The 24,130-nt window shown below is 39.8% G+C and overlaps 1 protein-coding gene across 4 annotated transcripts in view; it reads left to right on the top strand.

The window, feature by feature from the left end:
* Window positions 1-14,675, top strand: part of PAX3 (paired box 3) — a 76,360-nt gene extending 61,685 nt beyond the window's left edge. For 3 of the 4 annotated variants that reach the window (XM_058843901.1, XM_058843899.1, XM_058843900.1), the window contains exons 6-9: window positions 73-238; window positions 1,311-1,525; window positions 12,263-12,509; window positions 13,061-14,604. In XM_058843901.1, coding sequence (XP_058699884.1) covers window positions 73-238; window positions 1,311-1,525; window positions 12,263-12,509; window positions 13,061-13,095 — 663 coding nt within the window. In that variant the 3' untranslated portion in view covers window positions 13,096-14,604. Of the gene's footprint in view, window positions 1-72; window positions 239-1,310; window positions 1,526-12,262; window positions 12,510-13,060 lie in introns of all 4 variants that reach the window. The other variant, XM_058843898.1, reaches the window with a different exon arrangement.
* Window positions 14,676-24,130: the final 9,455 nt, after the last annotated feature.

The raw sequence follows: 24,130 nt of genomic DNA, 5'->3' as shown, positions 1-24,130 counted from the left end.
CAATGCCATTATTTCTGATACATCTGCATTAAATGTGCAAAAATCAAATGTTCATATTTAAAACATTTGCAGGTCTGGTTTAGTAATCGTCGTGCCAGATGGAGGAAGCAGGCAGGAGCCAACCAACTGATGGCTTTCAACCATCTGATCCCCGGAGGATTCCCACCCAGTGCCATGCCGACTTTGCCGACGTACCAGCTCTCTGAGCCCTCCTACCAACCCACCTCCATACCGCAAGGTACAGTAGCCCACAGGTACTTGGTTAAAACAGTGTTATTGGGAGGCTTTCCTGTGCTCATCCATTGTAGGAATATTTTCTTTATTGGCTAATTTAGGGTCTGACTCAGGGAGGAATCTGCAAGCCTGCTTACTTTAAGGATGTAAGAACTCAGGTGTGTTTTGCTACAGCAAAGGGGTGGTTCCATGTGAAGGCTGCTCTGCAGAGAGATAATCACCTTCTGCCCAGCAGACATGCAGCTTTGGTGAAATGATGGACACTCATCCCTGCCCTGCCACTGCACTAGCCTGCTTTGCTGGAAGTGTCTGGTGTGATGTAGGAGACAGGTGCACTCTGTCCTTGTTGTGGCTATCAGCATTGGAACTTCTGTAAATACTCTGAATATTTATTTGATGGTGAAAAAACCAGTTTGTTTCACATCAGACGGTAGCCAGTCTCAGTAGGGTAAACATTTTCTTAATGTTATCAGAAATTCTGTGAACTTTGGATTTGAGTGGGAGGGAACAGACCCTCAAATCTAGGCTTTGTTAAGTTTTACTATTAGATAAAAACATTATGAGTGAGATTTTATAAAATGTTATGTTATAAAACTTATGTGCTCTTATTGCTTCCTCCTTTGAGATTTGGATCCTATCTCTTAGTGGAGGTTCTAATTGTGGGAATTTTTCAAAGCCCAGGGCTTCTCCCATCCATTGCTTGACTTGATACAAACCATGGTGGGATTTCTGAGCTGTGAGCAAGAGGGGAAAGCTGATCTTACAAGTAAATAAATATTTTCCTTTATTTTTATCTATAGACATATATAAAAAAATATTGCTGACCGTATGTGCTCATTAAAGGTGTCTGAAAGCCACATGTCTGTTGTTATGATATTTGTAGTCTGTTTAAGAATTTTTTGTGTAAGCTCACAGGCCAGGTAAATATCCAGTAATATTATTGATTTACTTTTCTACTTAACCAGTATTTGAATGCAGGTTCTGATGCAGTTCTCTTAAGCTGAGCTTCACATAATGAATTTATTATGCCACAAGTAAAGGAGGAAAACATATCAACATGTTTCTTGTGCTTCCAGCTGTGTCTGATCCAAGCAGTACCGTCCATAGACCTCAGCCTCTCCCTCCAAGCACTGTACACCAAAGCAGCCTCCCTTCGAACCCAGAGAGCAGCTCTGCCTATTGCCTCCCCAGCACCAGGCATGGATTTTCCAGCTATACAGACAGCTTTGTGCCTCCGTCCGGGCCCTCCAATCCCATGAACCCTGCCATTGGCAATGGCCTCTCACCTCAGGTCAGTCCTGTGTTTTCAGACAGAGGATTTGCTGTATACCAGAACCAAAGAGTCTATTCCCTCAGGCCACAGTATAATGAATTGCCAAATTTAAACCATAATGTATTCTTTATATAAGCCACATGATTTCAGTTTGCTAGTTTCCTTTTTTTTTTCTCTTAATTTTTTTTCCTCCTACTGGCTGAATGAAGAGTCATAGCTTATATTTAATTTCAACTGATTTATAATGCAATCATGCAGACTTCGTGTTTGCATTCACTTATCAAACATTTGTAATGTACCACTCTTCTCCTGAAGATCCAAGGCTAGGTACAGAAAATAGATCTTGTATTTTTTTCTGTGAATAAAATATCCCATTAAAATAACCTCATCAAGATTTTACCAAGTGGTCCAGGAAACTTATGAGCAAGTTGTATGAAGAGGGTTCCAAGGACTGAGAAATGTGTATTGAGATGAGCTATAATCGAGTTATAAATACATAAATTAGCAGTATTACTGCTCTTTGGCAATATATAAATGCATGAATACCATAATTGTTTTTCTAATTTGCGTGAGCTCTTTTAAGGAAATCAGGTTAATAAATTGCCTCGATAATTGAGTGTCAAAAGATTGGTTAAATTTTCCTACACATGGCATCTGTCTGAAGCTGACATTATTAGTTAAAACTTGAATAGATGGTAGTTTATTTTATTAACAAGAGCTCTGCCCAGGTGCTTGGAAAGAGATGTCCACTAAATTCTGAGGAGTCACAAAGAGGATGCAATCTATAATTACAATCAGGAATCTCTTCAGGGCTGAAAGTGAGAGTTTTAACAGCTTTATCTGCTTTCTACCCTTTTTTCCTCTCAGTGGTTGGAAAAACAGAGAGAAGCTCAGAATGACACAAATGAAAAGTGAAAAGACAATTATACTCAATTACACACTAATCACTGACTATCACCACTGCCTAAGCAGGGAGAGGGCATTCTAATAGGCAGAAAATGAGATTTTAATGGCACAAAGGGTGGCCAAAATAACGACTCGTATATCTTTGCCTCCTTCGTTTTCTTCAAGTTGTGGTTTGCATCTCGAGAGTGCAGTTCCTGGTTCCTGTGCAACGGTGATAACTCTGTGCAGCTGAAAAGTTCAAAGGCACTGGAGTTGAAAAGAATGAATAACAAAGGCAATGAAATAAACATTTTTGCCCAAAGGCAAAAGTTCATAAACCCTTTTTTGTAACGGTAAATGTAATTAAGATTCACAGATTCCTATAGCATAGAGTGGGGTACAAAACTTTATGGTTTGAAACCCCATGAAAAAAATACCACCAGAAAAACAAATGGATGTACTTCCAACAAGACTTGAATATATTTTGTTTGAAAGAATTCTGATTTCTAAATGGAAACTTCAACAAAATCCATTACATTATATTAGTCGCTTCTTTCTTTTTTTTTTTTTTTTTAATGACTAGTTTCATAGTGTGCAAGGCTTCCATATTTTTGACATCAGTATCTATATGGTTTTTAATGTTAATCCATAAAATGTAGTTGTTAGTGTCCATTTGAATGTGTGTTGGTTCTGGCTGTGGAAAATGTGATCTTTTTTTTTCCACCCTTCACAAAGCTTTTATTGTCTGTGACACAGAAGTGGAGCACAACACTAAAGAAATCTTGTGATGGCTGGGGAAAATGGGACAAAAATGTGAGGCCAGGTCTCCTCCTGCAAAAGTCTTGCTGATTTGAGGTTTGATGTAATCAAAAGGACATTATATGCTTTTTTACACCCAGTACCGTCTTTACACTAGGAGGCTTCTGTTGTTATTTTGTTTGTTTGTTTTCCTTAGACTTCTGAAACCTTTTTCTAATTTAGTGTTTAGCCTTCTGGCTGTGTCCAGCAGCTCTACCAACAGGTTTAGGGGGATGCTGATCCCTCTAAAGCTGATATCATGCTATCGTAGCTCAGTGCATAGAGGAGATTACTTATATCCATTAGATTTGGAACAGCTTCTTGGCAACTGAATGATTACCTTCAACAGATGTTTAAAGTCTTTCCATCAAACAAACAAATGAAAAACCCAGACTTAAATTCATGTGGCATTACCAACAGCTCCTCTATATCAGTTTTGGTGCCTAAACAATGAGTTAGAGACATGTATAAAATGTAGAGAGGTATAAAGTGTCATACTCAGATTTTGTGTTATATGATGCAGTAATACAGCCACAAATGTGTAAATTATGTGCAACAAATTGTGGGAGTGTAGCAAACCAGTGAAACTCTTGATGCCCTAAGGAGCCTCAGCCGCTGGTCACAATGTTGGTGTGTGAAGTGTCCCTGAGCTTTGGGGTGTGCCACTGTGCATCCCCTCTCCATGCTTCCTCAGGGCTCATCCTGAGGTCCTGAAAGAGAGGCTGAGGTGAGGTAAAGTTGAAAGCCAGCTCTGCATTTGAGGTTTCATGGGAAAGGGAAACAGGAGTTTTGCTGCTGAGTGGGCATGTTGCACTGCCCTGCCTGTGTGCATGGAATTTAGATGAGAAAGAAAGAGGGTCTATTTACTAGCCAGTGCATTTTTGACCACAATAAATCTGTGTGTGTGTGCAATTAACATAATGTTTCCACCCATCCATGTGTCTCTTGCAGGCAAGTGCTCCTGACAAACTGAGTCTAAAGCTGAATTTGTGGTGGCTGTAGCAGGGAGGGGGAAGGGGGGCTTTGTCTGAAGCCCAGATAATATTTTGTGATTTAAAAAGAAACACCTTTAGAACACACAGAACAAAATCTAATACTAAGATACACAGGATCATATTCTTAGCAGACTTAAGCATTTCTCCTCTTTGTCGTTGATTTGTTGCAAATGACGGTCTGACACAAAGTTGTCAGGGAACTGTTATTTTCTATGTAGAATGAAACAATTCTAACTTTTTTATTGAAAATGATTGACAAATACGGTGTTTAAGGCAAGCACTGGTGAAGGCAGAGGACAAGCAGAGATACCTAGGGTGATGTAATTTCATTTTTATTGTGTTAGCCTTAAATTTCGGGGTGAGAGGGGACTGTATTTCTTAGTTCTAGGAAACAGAATGCTCCATTACATAACTGTCTTGCAAGTTGGGTGATGAAAAGTTGTTGATCCTATTTAAAAATATAAGGGAATATAAAGAGTTCCACCTTGTTTAATACTTTTTAACATCGAGACAAGATCTGCAGATATCCTTCAGATGACTGATTATTCTCCTTGCTCATCTGGTTTATTTATTACTACCTGGATGTGGTGAGAGAACCTCTGTCTTGCAGGCATGCAACGGGTTGACTTTTGCTGGAAAAAGTCAAGGATTAATGTCTTGGGGAGCTGGCAGCCTGGAGTGTTTGTATTTCATGAAAAAGCAACTCAACTGCAAGCATGCCATCTCAGCCAGGGCTCTTTGAATATAATGTCAGAAAAGAGATTATTAGTGTGTAATATATGTAAATTGCATATTTTTATGTTTTTTATGCCTATTATGCATATTCTTGCCTGCCATGCATACATTTATGGGAATATTGTATTTCCTTTTCAAATTAGGTTTTAGTTGCTTAGTGAATTTTCTTTCAACAAATGTTTTTTAACTCAGAATTATGAGGGGGTAGCATATCTGGACATTAATGTATGTATACAGGACTTAGGCATGCTTTTGGATTGCCATGGCACTTTATGATTAGTGGCCATTGCTGGTTTTTTGCTGTGAAGCAGAACAGTGACTGCAGAAACACTTGTCTCACAACTGCAGGTGTATGGTCTTAGTAAAGGGCAGATTGTTTCAAGGACAGGATATCAGTATTTTGAACTGCTTCATTTAAGATAAGGAAAAAGTCTTTTCCGGTGTACATTGGCATCCCCTGACCTCCTCATGTGCTTTTTATTAATGTCAGAGCAGCAGAGTTTGCCCTACACCAGGTCAGGCAGTTTGCTGGTTTGGAGAATGCTGCTCTGGCTGCTGTGGATTCAGGTGGAGCAGTAATACTCTGCTGCCCATGAGGCCATGTGCTTCCTGTATTTAACCTGTAGGATAATCCAGGCTTAAACAGTACTTCAGTTTTAAGATTTTACTGGGAGTAGAACAAATGTGTGTAACCTGTCTCCTCCTAGGCATAATATTTTTTCCTTCTTGCCCTCTAGAAAACTTCTCAGATCTACTCTTTCCTCTTGCTTGCCTCTCCCCCTCCTCCTTAATTGAATCAAACCTGTAGCTTTAAAGGCTGCAGTATTAAAATGAGAAGTAGATTGAGTATTGAGTGGTCTGTGTAGGAGATCATAACAGTCTTTAACAAAGTTTGCAGTTTCATGCCATTACCTGGAGCTCAGGAATAATCTTGATAAGAAAATCCCAAACTTTTCCATGAACAGTAGTAAAGATGCAAGCTGTTTCAAGGTTTCTTTCTTCTACTGTCAAAACATTTCACTGCCTGACTTTAAGAGTTACCCTGTGACTCCTTTTGGTGAGATAGATCTTAGGCAATGCACTTCTCTTAAGTCTTTGAGAGCACTTGGTTTTCATTAACCTGATGTATGGAACTGATAGCAGCTGTCAAATCAGTTAGATATGTTCATGTTGTCTTGTTAATTCTGTTTTTAAGGGAGACACTGGAACCAGGGCTAAAAACTTTCATTCCCTCATTAAGAGGGACAAGAGAGTGAAGAAAAGCAACTATTAATTCATGATACTTTCCCCTGACCATTCTGTTGGATTACCTTGAACTGGTTGCCTACAGAAACATTTCATTTGGGTTCAAGTCCCACAGCAATGAGAAGCTCATGATCTGAAGATGATGATCACAATGCACTTGGCTTTGAGAGCACTTTGCTTAATGACCCAAGAACATGAGACAGGGCATGGATTTCTTTGTGAGGAAGAAAGTTAAATCACATGATATAATTTTCATGAACACAAGTTTTTGTTCTTCTTTTATTTTTTTAATTTAAAAACAGAAGTTCAGACAATGGGGTTGATTATTTTTTGTTTCTGTGACTAAAATAGATGAGATTCAATAGTTTTGTAATTGTTACTGTGTAAAAATAACAACATGTATTATTTCTTTTGTAAATATACTAATATTTTATATAAAATATTCTCTATTTTATATAAGTATACATTTATAGATAATATAAAAATGTACTAAATACATTAATATAGCAGAAAAAAATAAACAGGTGACTGTAGGGTTTTGAATGTCCACCTTAACTTTTCTCTTTTGGTTTATTTTGCTTTCAGCCATAACAAATCCATACATCCCTGTTGTTGAGGGAAGGTGTGTGAGAGATGAGCTAGTGACAGCTGGGCTGGTGTTCATAGTGGCCAGAATCATTCTTTTGTGTTTGGGGTTTGATAGAAGGTGGGAGGAGGAGAGTTCACAGGCAAAGAGCAACCTAATACCAAATTTAGGCTTGTTATGAATTCTTTTGAGTAATATTGCCATAGCTGAGCATTTAAAGTCATGCAACTCCAGTTTCTGAGGCTTTCTGAAAAGGTTGTGAGATGTTTAATTGTATAGATATGCTTATATATTCATAAATTCTGACTATATGTTTATCTTTGAGCTTTTTTTATTTTACCTTTCAGTCATTTTTGGTTGCTTTTCATACCAGGGGCTCAAAAATTAGCTGATCTTAGAATTATTTTGGTGATGTTACCAAGATCTGGGACTCTGTGATATAGGACTTTAAAAAAGACATGAGTTTTGCGACAGACCGTAATAATGTTTTAAATAATGCTTGGTAATTCTCTGTAAGTAAAAATGTATTTAATGAAATAATTAACTTATCCTCCTAATTACCCTAAATGTGCACCAGTGCACCTTCTGTAATTCCTGTGCAGGTACCAGTGATACCTGGTGGTATGAAATCAGTATGAGGTCTCATTTGGTATGAGTATGCAGAGGGTCAGATCATCAATGTCCAAAGTCAGTACAGTTGCTCTTATTTTCATCAGCCAAGTATGTGGTTGCCAGCTCTTACCATTTGGCAAAAAAATTGCTTTCTGTCGGGTTTCTTGTATTCAATAGAAATATTCATATATATAAAATGAATCAGCAACGTGGTTCTAGGATCCTATAGATATAGATCCATATAGCTAATTAATTAATCCTCTAAAATCTCTCATTATAGTGCATGATAACAATCCTTTTGGTGTTCTTTCTTGTGCAATATTTCGTTTTTTTCAGAGATTTCTCTACAGTGAAGAGAGTTAACAGCAGGTAATGCCATTCATCTCGGAAGGAGTTTGAAATTTTCAGTGTTAGTGATGAATGAGGGTATCTGACCCACATCTGTTTTACATTAGAATGGAACATTGCCCTGACATCGTTAGGAGCATTTGTCAAGATTCCCTGGACAGAGCTTCTGTAAATTACATGCTGCAAATGTGTCAGGGTCAGATAAGAGGATATCATTAACTGCGCTAAAGTTTACTCATGGTTCTGTCAGTTCAACTTAATATGTTAACTGCCAACCATTTTCCTTGAGCTGTTTCATTAAATCTTTCATTCACAGGAGGGGAAAATAGTATCACTGTACCCAAAAAAATACTGCACATGTTCTTTTCCTCATAAATCATATTAATTGCAGGCATGGTCACAAAGCATATTAAACACAGGCATGCGTAAATGAATTAAAACATATGAGAATTTTATTGTGCCTATGGAGGGTCCTACATCCTCGAATACTAACCATGTTAACAGCCAGAATGTTTCATTTCAATAAAATAAACTTTTTTTTTTTTTTTTTTTTTTTTAGTTTAGTGCCCTTTATTTTGGTGATAATAGAAGTATTTTCCAACAGCTGATAATGGACCAGACATTGTGTTCATGCCTTCAAGGCTTTCATCACTCGAGCTCTCTTTCTCGATCATATCCTCCGCTGGTGATTCTGTGCTGACTCCACCAGCAAGGGATTTGTCCTAATGAATATTTTGGATTGCTTCAGATGTGTTCTCTCAGAAAAACTTTTCTGTAGAATTTGGTTGTTGCAGTCTACCGTGTTCTGTTTACTTATTCATAACTTCACCTTTGCTTTCTAATAGAATGATTTTATCTATTATATTGTATTTTATTGTATAAGCACAAAGGCTGTGCATCAACATTCCTATGTGTGTTTTGCAAAAGGTGAGAACAAAATATATGTAGCTAAAAATTTTAAATCTGATTTTTTTCCCCACGTTTATAGGAGTTCTGCTCTAAAATAAATTGAATATTTATTATATCACTTTAATGGGGTGTTAACTCAGCCCTTGGATTCTGGGTCAGTGAGGCTCATAATTACTAATTTACCTTTCCCAAAGTGATTTAGAGGAGAGCAGACATTTTCCAGTAATTTGAATGGTATAGAGATTGAATAAATTTATTTTATACCTTAATTATTATAAAGCAATCATATCTGTTTACTTCCTTAGAACTATACTGCTTCATACCCAACAGAAAATCTGAGCTGCAAAATCCAGATCCTTGTGTGTCTCGAGTGCAGTGATAAACTGAGGGTGCTGAGCATCTTGCAGACTGGCCTGTTAATGGATTTCTAATTGATTAGGTGAAAGTTAGCCATGCCCTTCCTGTAACTCCTTGTATGGGTGAGAAGGTCATGGCACAAACCGCAGCAAAGACTCCTGCCCTGAGGCTACTTCCCTTAGAGCTTTCAAAACTGACATGACCAAAAATCGAATTATTTAGATACTAATCAACTGCAGGATGATTCTGAAGGCCTCTGAGGAAGATATTTCTGGGAAGTTGGTTACTTTTCAGTTTTCTCCAGCTCAGAGACACGTCTCAGTCAGTTCTGCTCCAGAATATTTACTAGGTGCACGTCCACTTAATAAAATGATGCTTAATTATTTTCTAATTTAAAAAAGTTAATCTCACCAAATATTAATTTTAGTTTGTCAAAGAAAAGAAATCTCTATCCAAATAGAGTTGCTACTACTGATGTTTGAGTAGCATTTGTGACTCTGTCTGGACCCAGGTTTCAATTTCAAGACAAATCTCCAATTTTAAAAAAGCTTCCAATCCAAAAGTTTTTGAGCTCACTCTTTTTGCTGGCAAAGTCCAAATAATTTTGTCTCAGGTTTATTCTATTGAAAATGTTAAATTGAAACAAACAAACAAACCTCTAGTTGAAATACACAGTCGATAAAATAGCTATTTACCCAAATTAGCAAATTTGGGTAAAAATTTGTTTTTTAAATTTGTTTAAAAAGAAGTGCTGGCAGGCAGCGAGTGATGGGAGAGCCCTGAGGCAGAGAAGAGCTCCCCTGTGACATGAGCCCAGCCCAGCCCCTTCCCTCTTCTCTTGAACTCGGAACAAAACACGGGGCAGTCCTGTAAATATTGCTGTCACACTGGCCCTGCACGGCAATGGAAAGGCTTGTGCACTTGAGATTTCTGATAAACCCCTGCGCATTTCAAACCGTAGTCAAAACCATGATACTCCTGCCAACATAAACATTTCCCAAAGTAGTAATTTTCAATGTCAATGTTTAAGTTATCCCCTTTCTTTTATCTTTTTTTTTTTTTGGAGTTCTTTCTCTTCTTTTAACTCTATTAGTGTTAATTTCAAAGGACAAGGATTAATATAACCCGAATGAACATAGGTTCTAATACTGTGTGCTGCTGATGCAGTGTCAGTCATTAAGCATGCTACATTTTGGATATCAAATATCAAATTCAAATGTTATAAGAAAAATATTTGGAATTTCTTAAAAGCTTGCTAAAATGATAGAAATTTTAATAGTTTTCAGAATCAATTTTTAGAACAAAAACTTAGGAACACAGTGTTTTCAACTTTTGGGGAGTTTTGACACAAAATGAGGTACAGATAATATGATTTTTCAATCTGTGGTGATTTCAGAGGTTTTTTTTATTATTAACCACAAGTTCTTTTAACAGCATTCAATGTATTTGTTGAATTAAATAGAAAATATCTTACATCCTGAATCCAAATTCATCTTGTTTTTATAAATTAAAAGTTGTAAGATTTCAATATCTGAATGCAGTCTTTGCATATATTTTGCATATTTTGGAATTTCTTTCTGCATGAATGCTTCAGTTTGTGAAACATTCAGCAAATACCACTGGTTAAAGTCATGTTTTTCAGCTTAGAGAATCAGAAGTGAACATTCCAGTGCTATATATAGTAACTGAACTTCTTAGCATTCTTTTTTTTCAGTGAGATATCTTATGTGCATTTGATGCAAACATATTTTGTGTTCTTGATGCAGGGGTCTGGGTTTCTCTTTGTGAATTATTCTGTTTCTGTCTCTCGCTGTTTTCTTAATCAGACATGTAAAAACTGTGTAGGTCTTCTTTCCTACCTAAATCACTATCCCTGGATCTTGTTTCATCTATTTATTAAAAACAAAACCCAAACCAACAAAAAAGCAAACAACTCAGAGCTGGAAACACAAGCTCCCTGCAATAATAATACCTTTTAGTTTGTGATGGAAAATAAGTACAGTTCCAGGAGGAGCATCAGAACTTTAGGAAACAGATATGTTCTAATGAGGTTTAATTAAGTCTTTAAAAAAGAGACTCAAATTTTTAAAAACTCTCTTTAGTTTATGGCAAGAATTGCTGCAAAGCAGTGTGATTATCAAATAGCAAGTCAGATAATTGTAATGGTTTTTTGGAGCAAGAACAGCCTGTAAATGATCACAATATGCAATTTTGGCAGCAGCTGTATGTCACCCGTCTGTTAGAAGCTGCAAATTGTTTGTCAGACTCTAAAGTACAATTTATTTCAGCAAAAGTAAGCAAATCTCAGTCATACAGTTATTTTCAAAGTGTTCTATACTGGTGTGCCAGGAAAGGAAAGGTTCACCAACCTGTAGTGGGGGAGATTTTTGAAAAACAAGAACTTTTCACTGTAGTTTTGTGCTTGAAAACACAGATGCTTTTGAAATTTTTTCTTGCTCTTTACTGGAAATTATGGCCTAGAGGGCTGGGCTTTTATAGGGACAAGCATGTATTTTCCAGTAAACTCTTTTCAGCTACTGATTTCATAACTGTCCCTGTAGAAGCAGCTTAATAAAGGAGTCACAGCTGACTTGAGCTCTGGAGTGCCTGACCCTTTCTGTTGTGTTCTGCAAGTCAGTTTTTGGAATCAATAACTGGTGCTGTGACCAGCATTTTACTCTTGCACATTAATTTCTTTACAGCACACAGGGCATGAAGCAGTGGGGGGATCGCTGCTCTGCCCCTTTCCCAGCACCTAGAACACCAGGATTCAGTGGGGCTCTTTCTGACTTCCATCAGTAGTGCTACTGGGATCTGCTCCACACTGATTTCATTGGAATAGTTGCTGATCTTGGAGAAGAAAACTGTGTGAGCTTTTTCACAGCTTTTTTATGTTTGTAGATCATGCAGGACATCATGGTTACACAGACACTACTTGCTTTTTGTTCTCTTAAAATTTTGTTATAATTTAGCCATCAACGAATAAACATCTGCAGAACTCCCAGCTGGAGTTGGGATCAGGCACTCTAGAACCATAAAAGTTTTAAAAAATATTCTTTATTTGCCCCAGTATCACTTTTTATTGCTTGTTAGCCATCAGATTTTATTTTGGTGGATGATGTAACCAAATTCTACTTCCTCTTGGGATTAGCTACACAAAGCACAATTCAAGTATCAAGTCTACCTGGTTTAGGAAATCAAATTATAGATTTGAGAACTTCTGTGGTTCTGTAAACAATGTAGTTCTTCATATATTTTAACTCTTTCTATTATTCTACCTCTTAGGTAATGGGACTCTTGACTAACCACGGTGGTGTGCCTCACCAGCCCCAAACTGATTATGCCCTGTCCCCTCTAACTGGGGGTCTGGAGCCCACCACCACTGTGTCAGCCAGCTGCAGCCAGAGGTTAGATCACATGAAGGGCTTAGACAGCCTGCCTACATCCCAGTCCTACTGCCCGCCCACCTACAGCACCACGGGATACAGCATGGACCCCGTCACGGGCTACCAGTACGGCCAGTACGGACAAAGTGAGTATGGAACACACACCCTGGGAATGGCACCCAGCTACCAACAGCCTGTGCTCTCCTTCTGTCTGTCTGTCTGTCTGTCTGTCTGTCTGTCTGTCTGTGAGGAAGGGAGTTCTGAGCAGAGATCCTCAGGGCTCGCTGCTGCTTCTCCTCAAAGCCATGCACTGGTGAGATAGCTGATTGTTCGAGCAGGATTTCTGCTGCATAATTATTTTCTTAAGTGATGTCAACAACATCTTGATGTTATTAATTGTTGAGACATGAAACCTGATTGCCATTAGGTAAAACATAAGGGTTGTCCAAAATGAAATAACCGCTGGCATTCCACTATTAGAAACACATGTTCTTAATGAGGTCAGCTCAAGAATCATTACACTATATAATCCCAGATACATAGAGTTTTGTCAAACTTGTCCTAGGAATAAAAATATTAGTCCCTTTCCTTTGATATAGCAGTATTAAATATGACATTGTCAACCTGTAGTTGGCATGGCCCCATGCTGTGAGGTTGTCACAGCATGACTTAAAAAGCTTCTTTTGCTTTTTTGCAGGTGCCTTTCATTATCTGAAGCCAGATATTGCGTAAATGAACTGTCCACTTCAAGTTAAAGCTTGTCTCGTTTTCCGGTCTCACTCCAAGGTTTGGATATGAGGGATCTTCTCAACACAGTGCAGCCTGAACTGGGGCAGTCCCACTGAGAGAAACATGCTTGTTATGTTCTCTCCAGTCATAGCTTTTAGTAGACTTTTGAAGGCTGGACAGAGCTATACAGAAGACAAAGGCCAAAAGCAATAATGAATAAATGTGACATGCTTCATTATGAGAGGGTATACAAAACAGAGCAGTATTTAACATCACAGCCTGGCAAACATTCCATTTTTTTGTTGTTGAAATTAATGTGCATTGATTGGGACAAATGGAACATTTTGAAACTAAAAACTTAGAGCAGTTGAGCTCTGCGTACTCTGACTCATCTGACATCCAGTGCTGACTTTAGTCTAACTTTAAAACAGCTCAGTTTCTGAAACAAGGTTGGGAGAGCCTCTCACTGTGCACACTGGAAATTGTCATCAAGAGGAAACGTCACAGTCCCTAGGAAGCTGGATAAGAGTGAAAGACTTCCTGAGCTACTCATTGGTTACCTTACCATGCTTTTGTAATCACCTTGTCAATAAATGTCACTCACAGGTTTTGCATTACCAAGAGAGGAGATCTTGTGTAACATGAAATCCAGATTTTACCTTTTTGTATGTGTTTTCCCAGTGTGTTTTACCTTTTTAAACAAACATGGGAGACAAAAACCCCACCAACAATGCGACTGATTTTTCATAACTGCCTAGCAATGTGCAATACCGTGTACCTCACACAAACTTTGGGATCATCCAAAGTCATAGATATAGAATCAGAACTATATTTTTGCAGGTACTTTTATTTTTGCAGTGCATAATTCCTGATGATAGAATACAGAAATGTTGCATTCTGCTGGATTACTGAAATCCAGCTTGTTAATCATGATTTAAAAGTCATCTTCAGGAAACAATACGAAGAAATTATTACGTTTACATGTTTTTTAGTGATGTACAGGATAGACAGAGATGGACCTGTATTTGACACACCTGTTTAAATTATACAGTGATATCCAATATAGAAAGTATAATTATAGGAACCAAGGTTTACAAGAAGTTTGCATTGTGACATTTTAGAATGTCAATAAATTTGTGTTTTGTGATGTTGAGAGGAAGAGGATGATGGAAGGTGGGATTATTTATTTCTCTCTATTCTTGGAACAAAGAGGGAGGCAGAACACAAATACATTCCTTTTAGAGTTAAGGACTATGAAGTAGTAAGTTAGACTAGGTTCAGTACAGAGGTTAGTTCACACAATGGTCTTAAGGGTGATGGAAAAATCTTTGTGTTGCAGCCTCTACAACAGAATGTGTTGTAAAAAAAAGAAAAACCCAAACAAAAAAAAAACAACAAAAAAGAAAACAAAAAAACAAATGTCTTTCATGTAAAAAGTTCAGTAAATATTTACTATTTATAATGAATAAACATTATGAAGACTTGCAAAGCACTGATGATTTTGTCCTAAAATGTAGTATTGTGATAAATACATTGATACATTTTAATCTGAATATCATGAAGAAATAAACCATGTTATCTTCGATGCAGACTGTGTTCATTATATGAGTGTATTCTGCACACATCCTGGGCTGTGGGATGCCATGTGGAGCTCTGGGTGTGTCTGGGTGTGTGTGAGACAATGAATTTTGCATTTGCTGTGTGCTGGGGGTACCAGGAGTAAAACTTCCCAAGAAGGGAAAAGCCCTTGCCATGCATTCAAAAGAAAATAACGTAGGTTTAAACCCAGCACAAACAGGGCAACCGGGACGGCTTCAGAAAATGCAGGGACTTTGTAATGGGTGGTATCTGTCCTGAATTATATTTTTTTCCTCAGAAACCTCAAGAATTTTTTAATAGGCCTGCACACAAACTGATTGTAACATGGGGAAGACCCTTCAGAATGGGTGGAGTAAATTTTACTGCCACATCAGCGTGCAAGGGAATTTTGCTTCACCCTATGTTTGGTGAACATTTAATTTCCTCACTGTTTTGTAGGGGATGTAACCACCTTGAATTTCTTTCTGCCTTTTTCCTATGTGCATTTTATTTTTATTTTGTTCTTTTAAGTCTAGCTCTCTTCCATTGGAAAAGGAAGGAATACATTTCTTGAAAAGAGTATATTAAAAATTCTGAAAAATGGGGAAAGGAGATTTTTTTTTTTCCTTTCCAGTTTCTCTGATATGCTTTAATTTCTGAGGCAATTAAAATTTAAAACTCTCTTAAACACTCATTCTCTGCTCTAAACTGCTATTTTTTCTGATTTTTTTTCAATGTTGCTTCTAAGGACTTGGCCCTTGGCAATTGTCTCGTGTCCTGAGCTTGCTGCAAAGGCCATGGAAACTTCTATTTCTCACTTGCAATCCCTTTTCTGTAAACTGCTGGGTAGAATCCTGTTTGCTTACACGATTTGGAACTGGGTGATGGGTGCTCCTTCCCAGGAGGAGTGTACCCTTGTCACAGACTGATTGGAAAATGTCACTTTCCTTTTGTGTTCCAGCAGCTGCAGGGGTGGGAGAGCTGTGTTACTCCCGTCCCCTCAATCCCACTGAGGTGCTTTACTGACCTCACCTTAGGGAATGGGCATTTTGGCTGCTCCATCTTCTTCTCAAGGGTGTCCCAAGCACTTTCTTGTGTGAGAGCCTTGTGCAGAGACAGAGTCTGGAAACAAGACAGATAGAGAAGGCTCTGTCCTGCCTGTGGTGGGGGGTTGGAACTGGATGGTCTCTAAGGTCCCTTCCAACCTCAACCATTTTATGATTCTTTGAAAATCATCCATTCTTCTCACAGTCAAGGCATGCAGTGGAGAACTGGGATGAGCTCTTGCCATGGGAAGGGAGGAGCCTGGGGCAGAGGGACTGAGCAGTATCTGAATTTATCATGTGCTGTAGAAATCTTTGACAGAGCTACAAGGATAAGTTGGGATACTGTTGACCCCTTCTTGTTATCACTGACAAGACTGAAGAGGTTCTTGGGAACCACGTGTTTTTCTGGGATATGAATTCTGAATGCTCAGAAAGTCCAAGAGGAATGAGCGTGCCATGGATATTGCATTTGACAGAAAAGCCATGCAATAGCTGGGAGGAATGTGCTCACAGCAATGGAGTCCAAACCCCACTCACTTATGAGTGCAGAAAGGGCAGGTCTCAGGGTCCCTCCTCTCATTTTCCTTTTTCTGTGTGTGAGTGTGCATGTTTTACAAGATGGAAATAAATCACCAGAGCTGCTTAACCGATTGTCTGTCATCTCATTAGAATTGGGAGATGTTGAGAGACAGGTTTTCATAAAGTTTTTTTTCCTTTGTGTCACAACCATGACTTTTAAATTATTATTAAGTCTTCCTTTATCTAGAAATGACTTCTACTCCCATCACAATATCCAGTATATGCATACTTCATACTGCCATACTGCCAATATATTGCCATACTTCAGTACGTATCACTATTCCTTTATCCAAGCATTAATGAATGAGCTAGGAAAAGAATAATTTTTAATGACAGCTATTATTCTTTTCTCAAGCTATTTCAGTGTTTCACATTTAAATAAAAGCTAGAAATAAACATTTTTCTCCAATCACACGGGATTTTCTACTCAGTATTGCTCAAAAGTCTCTATCCAAATAACAGATGCTGTTGCAGTATATCTTTCTGGGCTATTTTGAAAGGCACAAAATGTCTATCCTAATCTACAAACCTTCAATGAAAATAGCTGATTGTCAAACAGGTTCTGTGTCCTCAGAAATCTGTTTCTGCACCTATGTGCACCTAACCTAGAGTTAGGTTTTTAATCCCTAGGTTAAAGTCTGTGCAAATTAAAACACAAAATGTCTGGTTACAGTTCTGTAACGTGTATCTCCAAATGTAATGAAAAAATACAAAGCTACTTAACATTGCAATTCCAAACCCCACCCCAAATTATCACATGCTACTAATATTTTTTTGGTAGCAAGGATGTCTGCATTTTCTCAGAAGTATGGCAGAGAACAGCATGTAAACTATTTGTTATGTCTGAATTTTGTGATACATTCTTACAGAATATATAAGAAATGCATTGTCTCTGGTTACTGCTGAATAAAGCATACATTTTTTCTGTGTTGGTAACCATGAGTATTCTCAACATTTGCTATCCATAAAGTCTTCTTAAAGTCTTCTTAAAGTCTTCCATAAAGTCTTCTTGCTATCCTTAAAGTCTATAAAGTGGACTACTAGAAGATAGCTTTGGATGAAATAAGAAGAAATTAATTTAAGGCAATATCAATGGAGCCATCAGAAACCTGAAACAGCTTGAATTTATAAACTTCTTTGTATTGTTCACTTCAATCTTCTGCTTAATTGTAAGAAAACCTGAATCCTGATTAGGAGATCCCATTTTTAATTTATTTTCGCTTTTCCACTGACATCTAGATATCCCTAGAGCAACTGGAGAGTCCTAGGGTTATTTAAAGAAACACGTGAGTTGATTTGAATCTGTTCAAGATATTTGTCTATTGCAAAATAATAAAACTTGTAGTCTGCTTCTGTGGTTGTTGCAGGTAAGAGACCATTTGAGCTGTCAGATTTTCACTCCTTATTCTCTCCCAGCACTTCACAGGCTGGGAAATTCTCATCAGCCTCAGGGAGAAAAATGCTACAGCAGGGGGATGTCTGGTTCAAACACTCCAGTTCAGGTTTATCATACAAGCTCAAAATCAGGATGTGTACATAGTTCTGGCACTTGGCTCTGTTTTGCCATCATGGTTCCCACAAGCACCACTTTGCAGCGTTCACACACAGTTTAAATCTTTGTTTAGTGCATTTCCATCGCCTCAGAAGCGGTCACTGATTAAGCCAGGGTGGCTGTGGGCAGCTCGGGCACTGCAGTGTTTTGACATGCACTGTTTATTATTCAGCTACTCAGGCAATGTCATGAAAAATCATAATAAAACTAGGAAGACACATCACATTTGACCTTTGCTGAATAATTTAATAAAGCAAGCTTGATACACAAATGTGAAAAAGCAGTTGCTGGTAGGAGCGGAACTATTGCTTCCTTGTCTGAGAATTGGAAACAGTTCAGAAGCTTTATTAACCATTCGGTGTCTTCATCTTCAGCAAAGTTTGTCCCTTAGGCCATAACCAAATGTTAAACTACTTGTTCCTCCCCACACTCCCCTCCTTTCAGCACTCACACCAGTATCTTTGCTTATGCTGTACACAATTATGGTCTCAGTTCTTCTCATGTCTCTGTACAATTATCCTTTTTCTTTTCTCACAGACTCAGTTTTATTTACACAAACATTTTTCTTCCCATACATATGCATTTATTCATAATGATCTGAAATGTACATACCTCTAAAATGTTAACTTTAAAAGGGTAATTTTTACAGGTACTCTGCATGCTCAAACCATGATACTTTAGAATTCAGGAATTCTGAGATGGAAAAAATGTCTTTGGAGCCACTGTTGTGTGGGTGTCCCCCTGGTCAGTACCAGAATAATTAGCTAAGGGTACAAATCTCCTGAGTTTTTGAAATGCTGTTTTGGCCGCACTAATCCTGGGGAGGGGTCTGTGGGGTCTGGGGCTGGTGTGGCTTGCAGGAACCGTCTGGGTCTGCACTACATGAGCCACAGAGCAGCACTGGGGTCTTGCCAGAGTTTGACTGAACCCCTTTTCCATCGTCCCCATCTGAAGCTCCAGCTGGTGGAAGACACACTTTGCCCTCAATGTCATGGCTTCTCCTCATTGCCTCCCTTTCCCTTGTGGCTCTCCAACAAACCTGAGTCCTGCCACTCTGCAGGTGTCCAACAGCCACACCTTTTATCCCAGTGTCTGTGTCAGCTCAGTAGAATTTCTCCTTCACTTGCTCTTCCCAAAGACTCTGACCGGCAGCACCAGCACCGACTGCAGCACACCCAGGACGTCACATCACTCTTTCACCTGGCACTGAAACCTGAGGGAAATATTTACAGTCAGGGCTGCCTGATTTGAAGAGGGGATAATGAATGTGTGTGAAAAGCTAAGATGGAGTCCAGCTTTTCCCTTAGAGCCCAGAAGGGTTTCTGAGTGCAGTGTGTGAGACCATGCATGGGGTGGGGATGGTGGGGGGCCAGGGGGGCAACTGTGGAGTATGTGAGGAGCAGCCAAAGCGTGGTCCTCACCAGCTGAGAGGACACAGCTGGGGAGAGCACAGAGCCTCTGCCAGCAGCAGCTTCTGACCTGCTGGGTCTGGGGAACATCAAGGGGACAGCACTTGACTGGGAGGTGCCGGTGGAGGGCCGGGCTCGCTGGTGTGTGAGCCATCTGCTGTCTCTGGTGCCAGGATGTCCAGATGCCATGTGCAGCGGAAACAGCACAGCTTTCCCTCCGGGTGGGTGGGGAGACAGCAGGAACCGTGCTGGGAATCCTCTGAGAGACCTGAGGGATTTTTTCTGCTGAGGGTTAGGCTCAAACACAGTTTTCCACATGGTGTTGCTGTTCCAGGGAAGGTGTAGGGTGGGTGGGAGGGGACATGGTGCTGTGGGCCCTCAGTACCCCTAAAAGTGCATTTTTCTCATGTGTGGGGTCAGCAAAGGGTGGCTGAGGGGGGCAGCCAGGGCAGAGGTGTTCCCAGAGGTGCTGCCTTTGGCTGGAGCTCAGTCTATCCTTTGAGAATGGTTGGGAACAGCATGTGCCATTTCTGGAGCTGGCTCCTGGTGCATGGAGCGCTGTGCAAAATTAAATCCCCTCCCTTTCAGGTGTCCCTGGGCCACGGCAGGGCTGTGCCAGTGCTGCAGAGGTCCCAGGTGATCTACGTGTGAGCAGCCATGGGATATGGTGGGGAACAGCATCTCCTGGGGATTTGCTTGGTCACAGCACCTCCCAGGGCAGACAGCTCCTGTGAGCCTTCACCTTAGGCTGGCTTTGGCTTCAGAGCATTTTATCTGACCCACCCATGATCCAGACTGTGCCTGCCAGTGCTGAGGCAGCACAGGAGGCTCTGGTGGGAGGTCTGTGCCCGTCCTGAGAGGATCAGGTGAGGTGTGTGTCCATCCTGGAGGAGGATCAGGTGGGAGGTCTGTGTCCATCCTGAAGGAGGATCAGGTGGGAGGTGTGTGCCCATCCTGAAGGAGGATCAGGTGGGAAGTGTGTGCCCATCCTGGAGGAGGATCAGGTGGGAGGTGTGTGTCCATCCTGAAGGAGGATCAGGTGGGAGGTGTGTGTCCATCCTGGAGGAGGATCAGGTGGGAGGTGTGTGTCCATCCTGAAGGAGGATCAGGTGGGAGGTGTGTGTCCATCCTGGAGGAGGATCAGGTGGGAGGTCTGTGCCCGTCCTGAGAGGATCAGGTGGGAGGTGTGTGTCCATCCTGAAGGAGGATCAGGTGGGAGGTGTGTGTCCATCCTGGAGGAGGATCAGGTGGGAGGTGTGTGTCCATCCTGGAGGAGGATCAGGTGGGAGGTGTCCATCGTGCTGGTGGCCAGGCTGTCCCAGCCAGCTGCTGACCCTGGGGACAGGCACAGGGTGCAGGGCTGGCCTGCCCTGCCTCACTGAGAACCAAAACCTCTGAGTTACTTGGTTTAGCTAAAATAACCCTGTAGATTCTGGTAAATAATTTCTGGGGTTTAGGCATGCATCAATCTTGTGGCATTTTGTAATCCTTATTCATAAAGGGCTAGATAAATGCCAGATATTTAAAGGATCTGGAAGGAAGCATTTTCTCCACCTCCCATCTACAGGAAAATATAATCTCTACTAGTGTGGATAATATCACAAGTGCTCTTGCCAAAGAAGAACTTGGAGCATTTAATTTTTTTTTTACTGTTAAGTATAAAAAATAAAAACTCCTAAAAAGAATATACAAAATAGATAAGCAGCTCAATCTTATGCCCACGTGCACCTATTTTCCTTTGATTTTTAGTGGAAATTTTAGGTGTGTGAGGATCCAGAGATAGCAAAGATGAGTGAACAAGGCAATTTTGATCTGTGAAACTACAGTTCTGTTACTTCTATTCTGATTCTGCTCAAGTTCATCAGGAAAGATTAACTTTGGCAGTTTGTTCAGTGACTAAATCTTGATATTTTTGTGGCTTAATTCATAACATAACTGTAAGCTATTGCCCTGTGTTTATATTTCCCATCCATTTCTCACATTTCCAAAGCATACTGATATGTGATCCTGGCAATTTAGCTACCATAATTGGCATTTTTCTAGGGCCAAAAGGAAACAAATGCCTTATCCTCCATACTTCTTTAATTTCTGAAAAACAACAAGTAACATGGTTAATCCCCTTTTTTGATCTTTTCCCCCCCTTTGAGTTTTTCTTATGGTCTTTTCCTTTTAATCTTTTACTTTCTTTTTAATCTTCACTCATTGTCCCTCTGCATTTGAAGAATTTCATGTACTTACATCTCTAAAAAGAATTGGACCACTTTATGGAAATAGGTCTTTAGGATCTTGTTCAAAGCACCATTATGTACTTTTAACTGTTTGGGGGAGGGTGAAAAAAAGGAGAGAAAAAGTAACTTTAGAAGCAATGTTTGTTTGTGTAACCTAGCAGAACACTGATGTATTCAACACTGTTTCTGGGAACACCCCAAGTTAAAATGAGCCCAGACTATTTTAGATGAGCAGGAGGATGAACAAGCATCTGCCTTTGGTAGGGGCTGGATCACATCCTCTGACTCCTGGTGGAGGTGTGTTTGGGCAAGAGCACTTCAGGAGGAGCCAAGCAGGGCAGCACAGGTGAGCTCTGTGCTTTGCCCGTGAGCACCTCCTCCCAGTCTGGAGGGAATGAGCTGGGCTGTGTGGATGCAAATCCTTTAAACCTTTCCTGCAAGGGCACCATTCCGGCCCCAAGTAAGTCTCCCTTGGTACATCAGCCTCTCTCAGGCAGTGTGGAGACAGCTCTGTGAGCAGCCATGTGGGAGCTGCTGAAATGCAGCATCGGTTTTGCTAAGGATGGAGCGGTCTGGCCTCGAGTGCCTCTCCCCTGGGTGATCTGGGCATGTCACAGTGTGTCTGAAAGGAAATGTGTCACACTGAGTTTGTTGGGCCAGGATTCTGGGTTTGTGAGGTACCTGTGGGATGAAGCTCACACAAACATGGCCCAGTGTTAACACAGTAATTTATCTTCCAAGCTTAGGCTGATGTGGCTCTGACTGAATGCTGGAGAAAGAAAGTTCTTTGTGCCTTTCATTGAGCACTAAAAAACTGCTTAGACATGTGAGGATGCCAGTACACTGCATAGCATAAGATGAGCTAAAACACTTATTTCTAGGAGATAATGAATCTGTATCTCAAGAATCAGGCTGAAGCTACATTTTAATATAGGCAAGGTGAAGCACAGCATTCCTTGTTCATTGCACACCCAAAGCTGCCGCTGTGACTTCACCGCTGTGATTTTTGTCACTCAGTTCTTGACTTGCTTGTGGTGTCCTACTCCTCAAAACCCCCTTTAATTTTTTTTAATTTTTTTTTTATTTTATTTTTCCAGTCTCAGAAGCCCCAGAAACTGGACAACAGACGTCATATGCTTCTCAAGCAGGCAAGAAATTTACATGGATTAGCATGTGTCCAACTTAATTTATGCAGAATTGCAGGCTTCTTTTACTGAGGCAATTTTTTTAAAAATCAAACAAACAAACAATAAGAATTTACAGAGTCCTGGAAAAGTTGCAAAACCTAAATAAAAATCATTTTCCAGTTACATGAATATAAATTTGGCGTAGTTCCCCTGAAGATTTTATGTTAGTTTAATGCATGTATTTTCTTTGTAGTTAGACTGCTGATAAAACTTTTCTTCTGTCTCCTCAAAGCAAGATTAAGTCCCCTGAATCTCTTCTCCTTTACCCAGAAGAATAGGTAAATGGGATCTCTCGTATAACTTGGCCCCAGTCAAGAACAGGATTTGGCATTGTTCTTTATTGGAATTTTAAATCTTTTTTCTTTCTGTTTTTTGTTGGGTTTTTTTAAAGGCTGATTTTAAAACAAATAGTTAAAATGTGGAGCAGAGCATTTCTTCTAGAAGTTGCATATTCTAAATGTACTTATACCGTAGTCTGCTGCTCATATAAAATTACAGACTTCACTTTCATCTTCCTTTTTACAAGAAACCCTTAATGACAAATGCAGGCAGTTTAGTGATACCGATATACTGCAATCTTAGCATGTGAATTAGTCATCATACAATCAGTTCAGGGGGTCAGGCCTAAAGAAACAGTGCAGAGTTGGCAAACTGCTAGTCTGGTGATGTGCTCTCCACTTCAAAGTCATGGTGCTTATTCCCCAGAATTCAGATCACAGAAAGAAACAGCTGGTATTGTCGTTTGTGGCAGTAAGGACTTTTTTTTTTGTAGCAAGATAAGGTTTCACTACTTTGTAAAACAACAATTTACTTTAGAGTGACCCAGCCTGTAAAACACAATAGGAAGCAGGAATCCACGGAGCACTGCTCTGCTATTATTATGCAAGTAGACATGACCTGTGACAAACCACACTGGAGAAGACTTAACCTCCCTGCTCCTTGTCTGAAAATATTCAGTGTAGTCCACTTGTCAGTGGCAGTCAAAGGTTTCATATTCCAGAATGACTTTATAAGCAATTCTTTTCTGTTTGGATATTGTTCTCTTGCATATTTCCAGTGTGGCACATATTTTTGGCAACACACAGCTACAGACCACCAGCCCTAATGCTTAATGCAAACACATTAAAAGTTTCAACTTTATGCTGAAGCTCCAAGGCTGTCAAATTTGAGTTCAAATTTAAGTTTTCATGCTCAACTTGTAGGTAACAGCTGACTGAAACACCATATTTTTTTCCCCTTCCCCCTAACCCCCCATCACATCACACTGGTGCTTTTGAAGTCATTTCACCTAGTAACCTGAGCGGATTTGTTGTCCAAATATTGTGAGGGTAGGGGAATAAAAAATAAAATCACACATTCTAAACTGCCTGGCAGATGTGTGTCTCAGGGATTTGTTATTGTTCTATTATTGTTATTATTCATGGACTTCACAGACAAGGCAGGCTTATCGGCCAAATGC

Source organism: Poecile atricapillus, chromosome 8 (assembly GCF_030490865.1).
Source record: "Poecile atricapillus isolate bPoeAtr1 chromosome 8, bPoeAtr1.hap1, whole genome shotgun sequence".
NCBI lineage: Eukaryota > Metazoa > Chordata > Aves > Passeriformes > Paridae > Poecile > Poecile atricapillus.
Note: the sequence above shows the minus strand (reverse complement) of the source record. Positions and strands in the feature narration are given on the sequence as shown.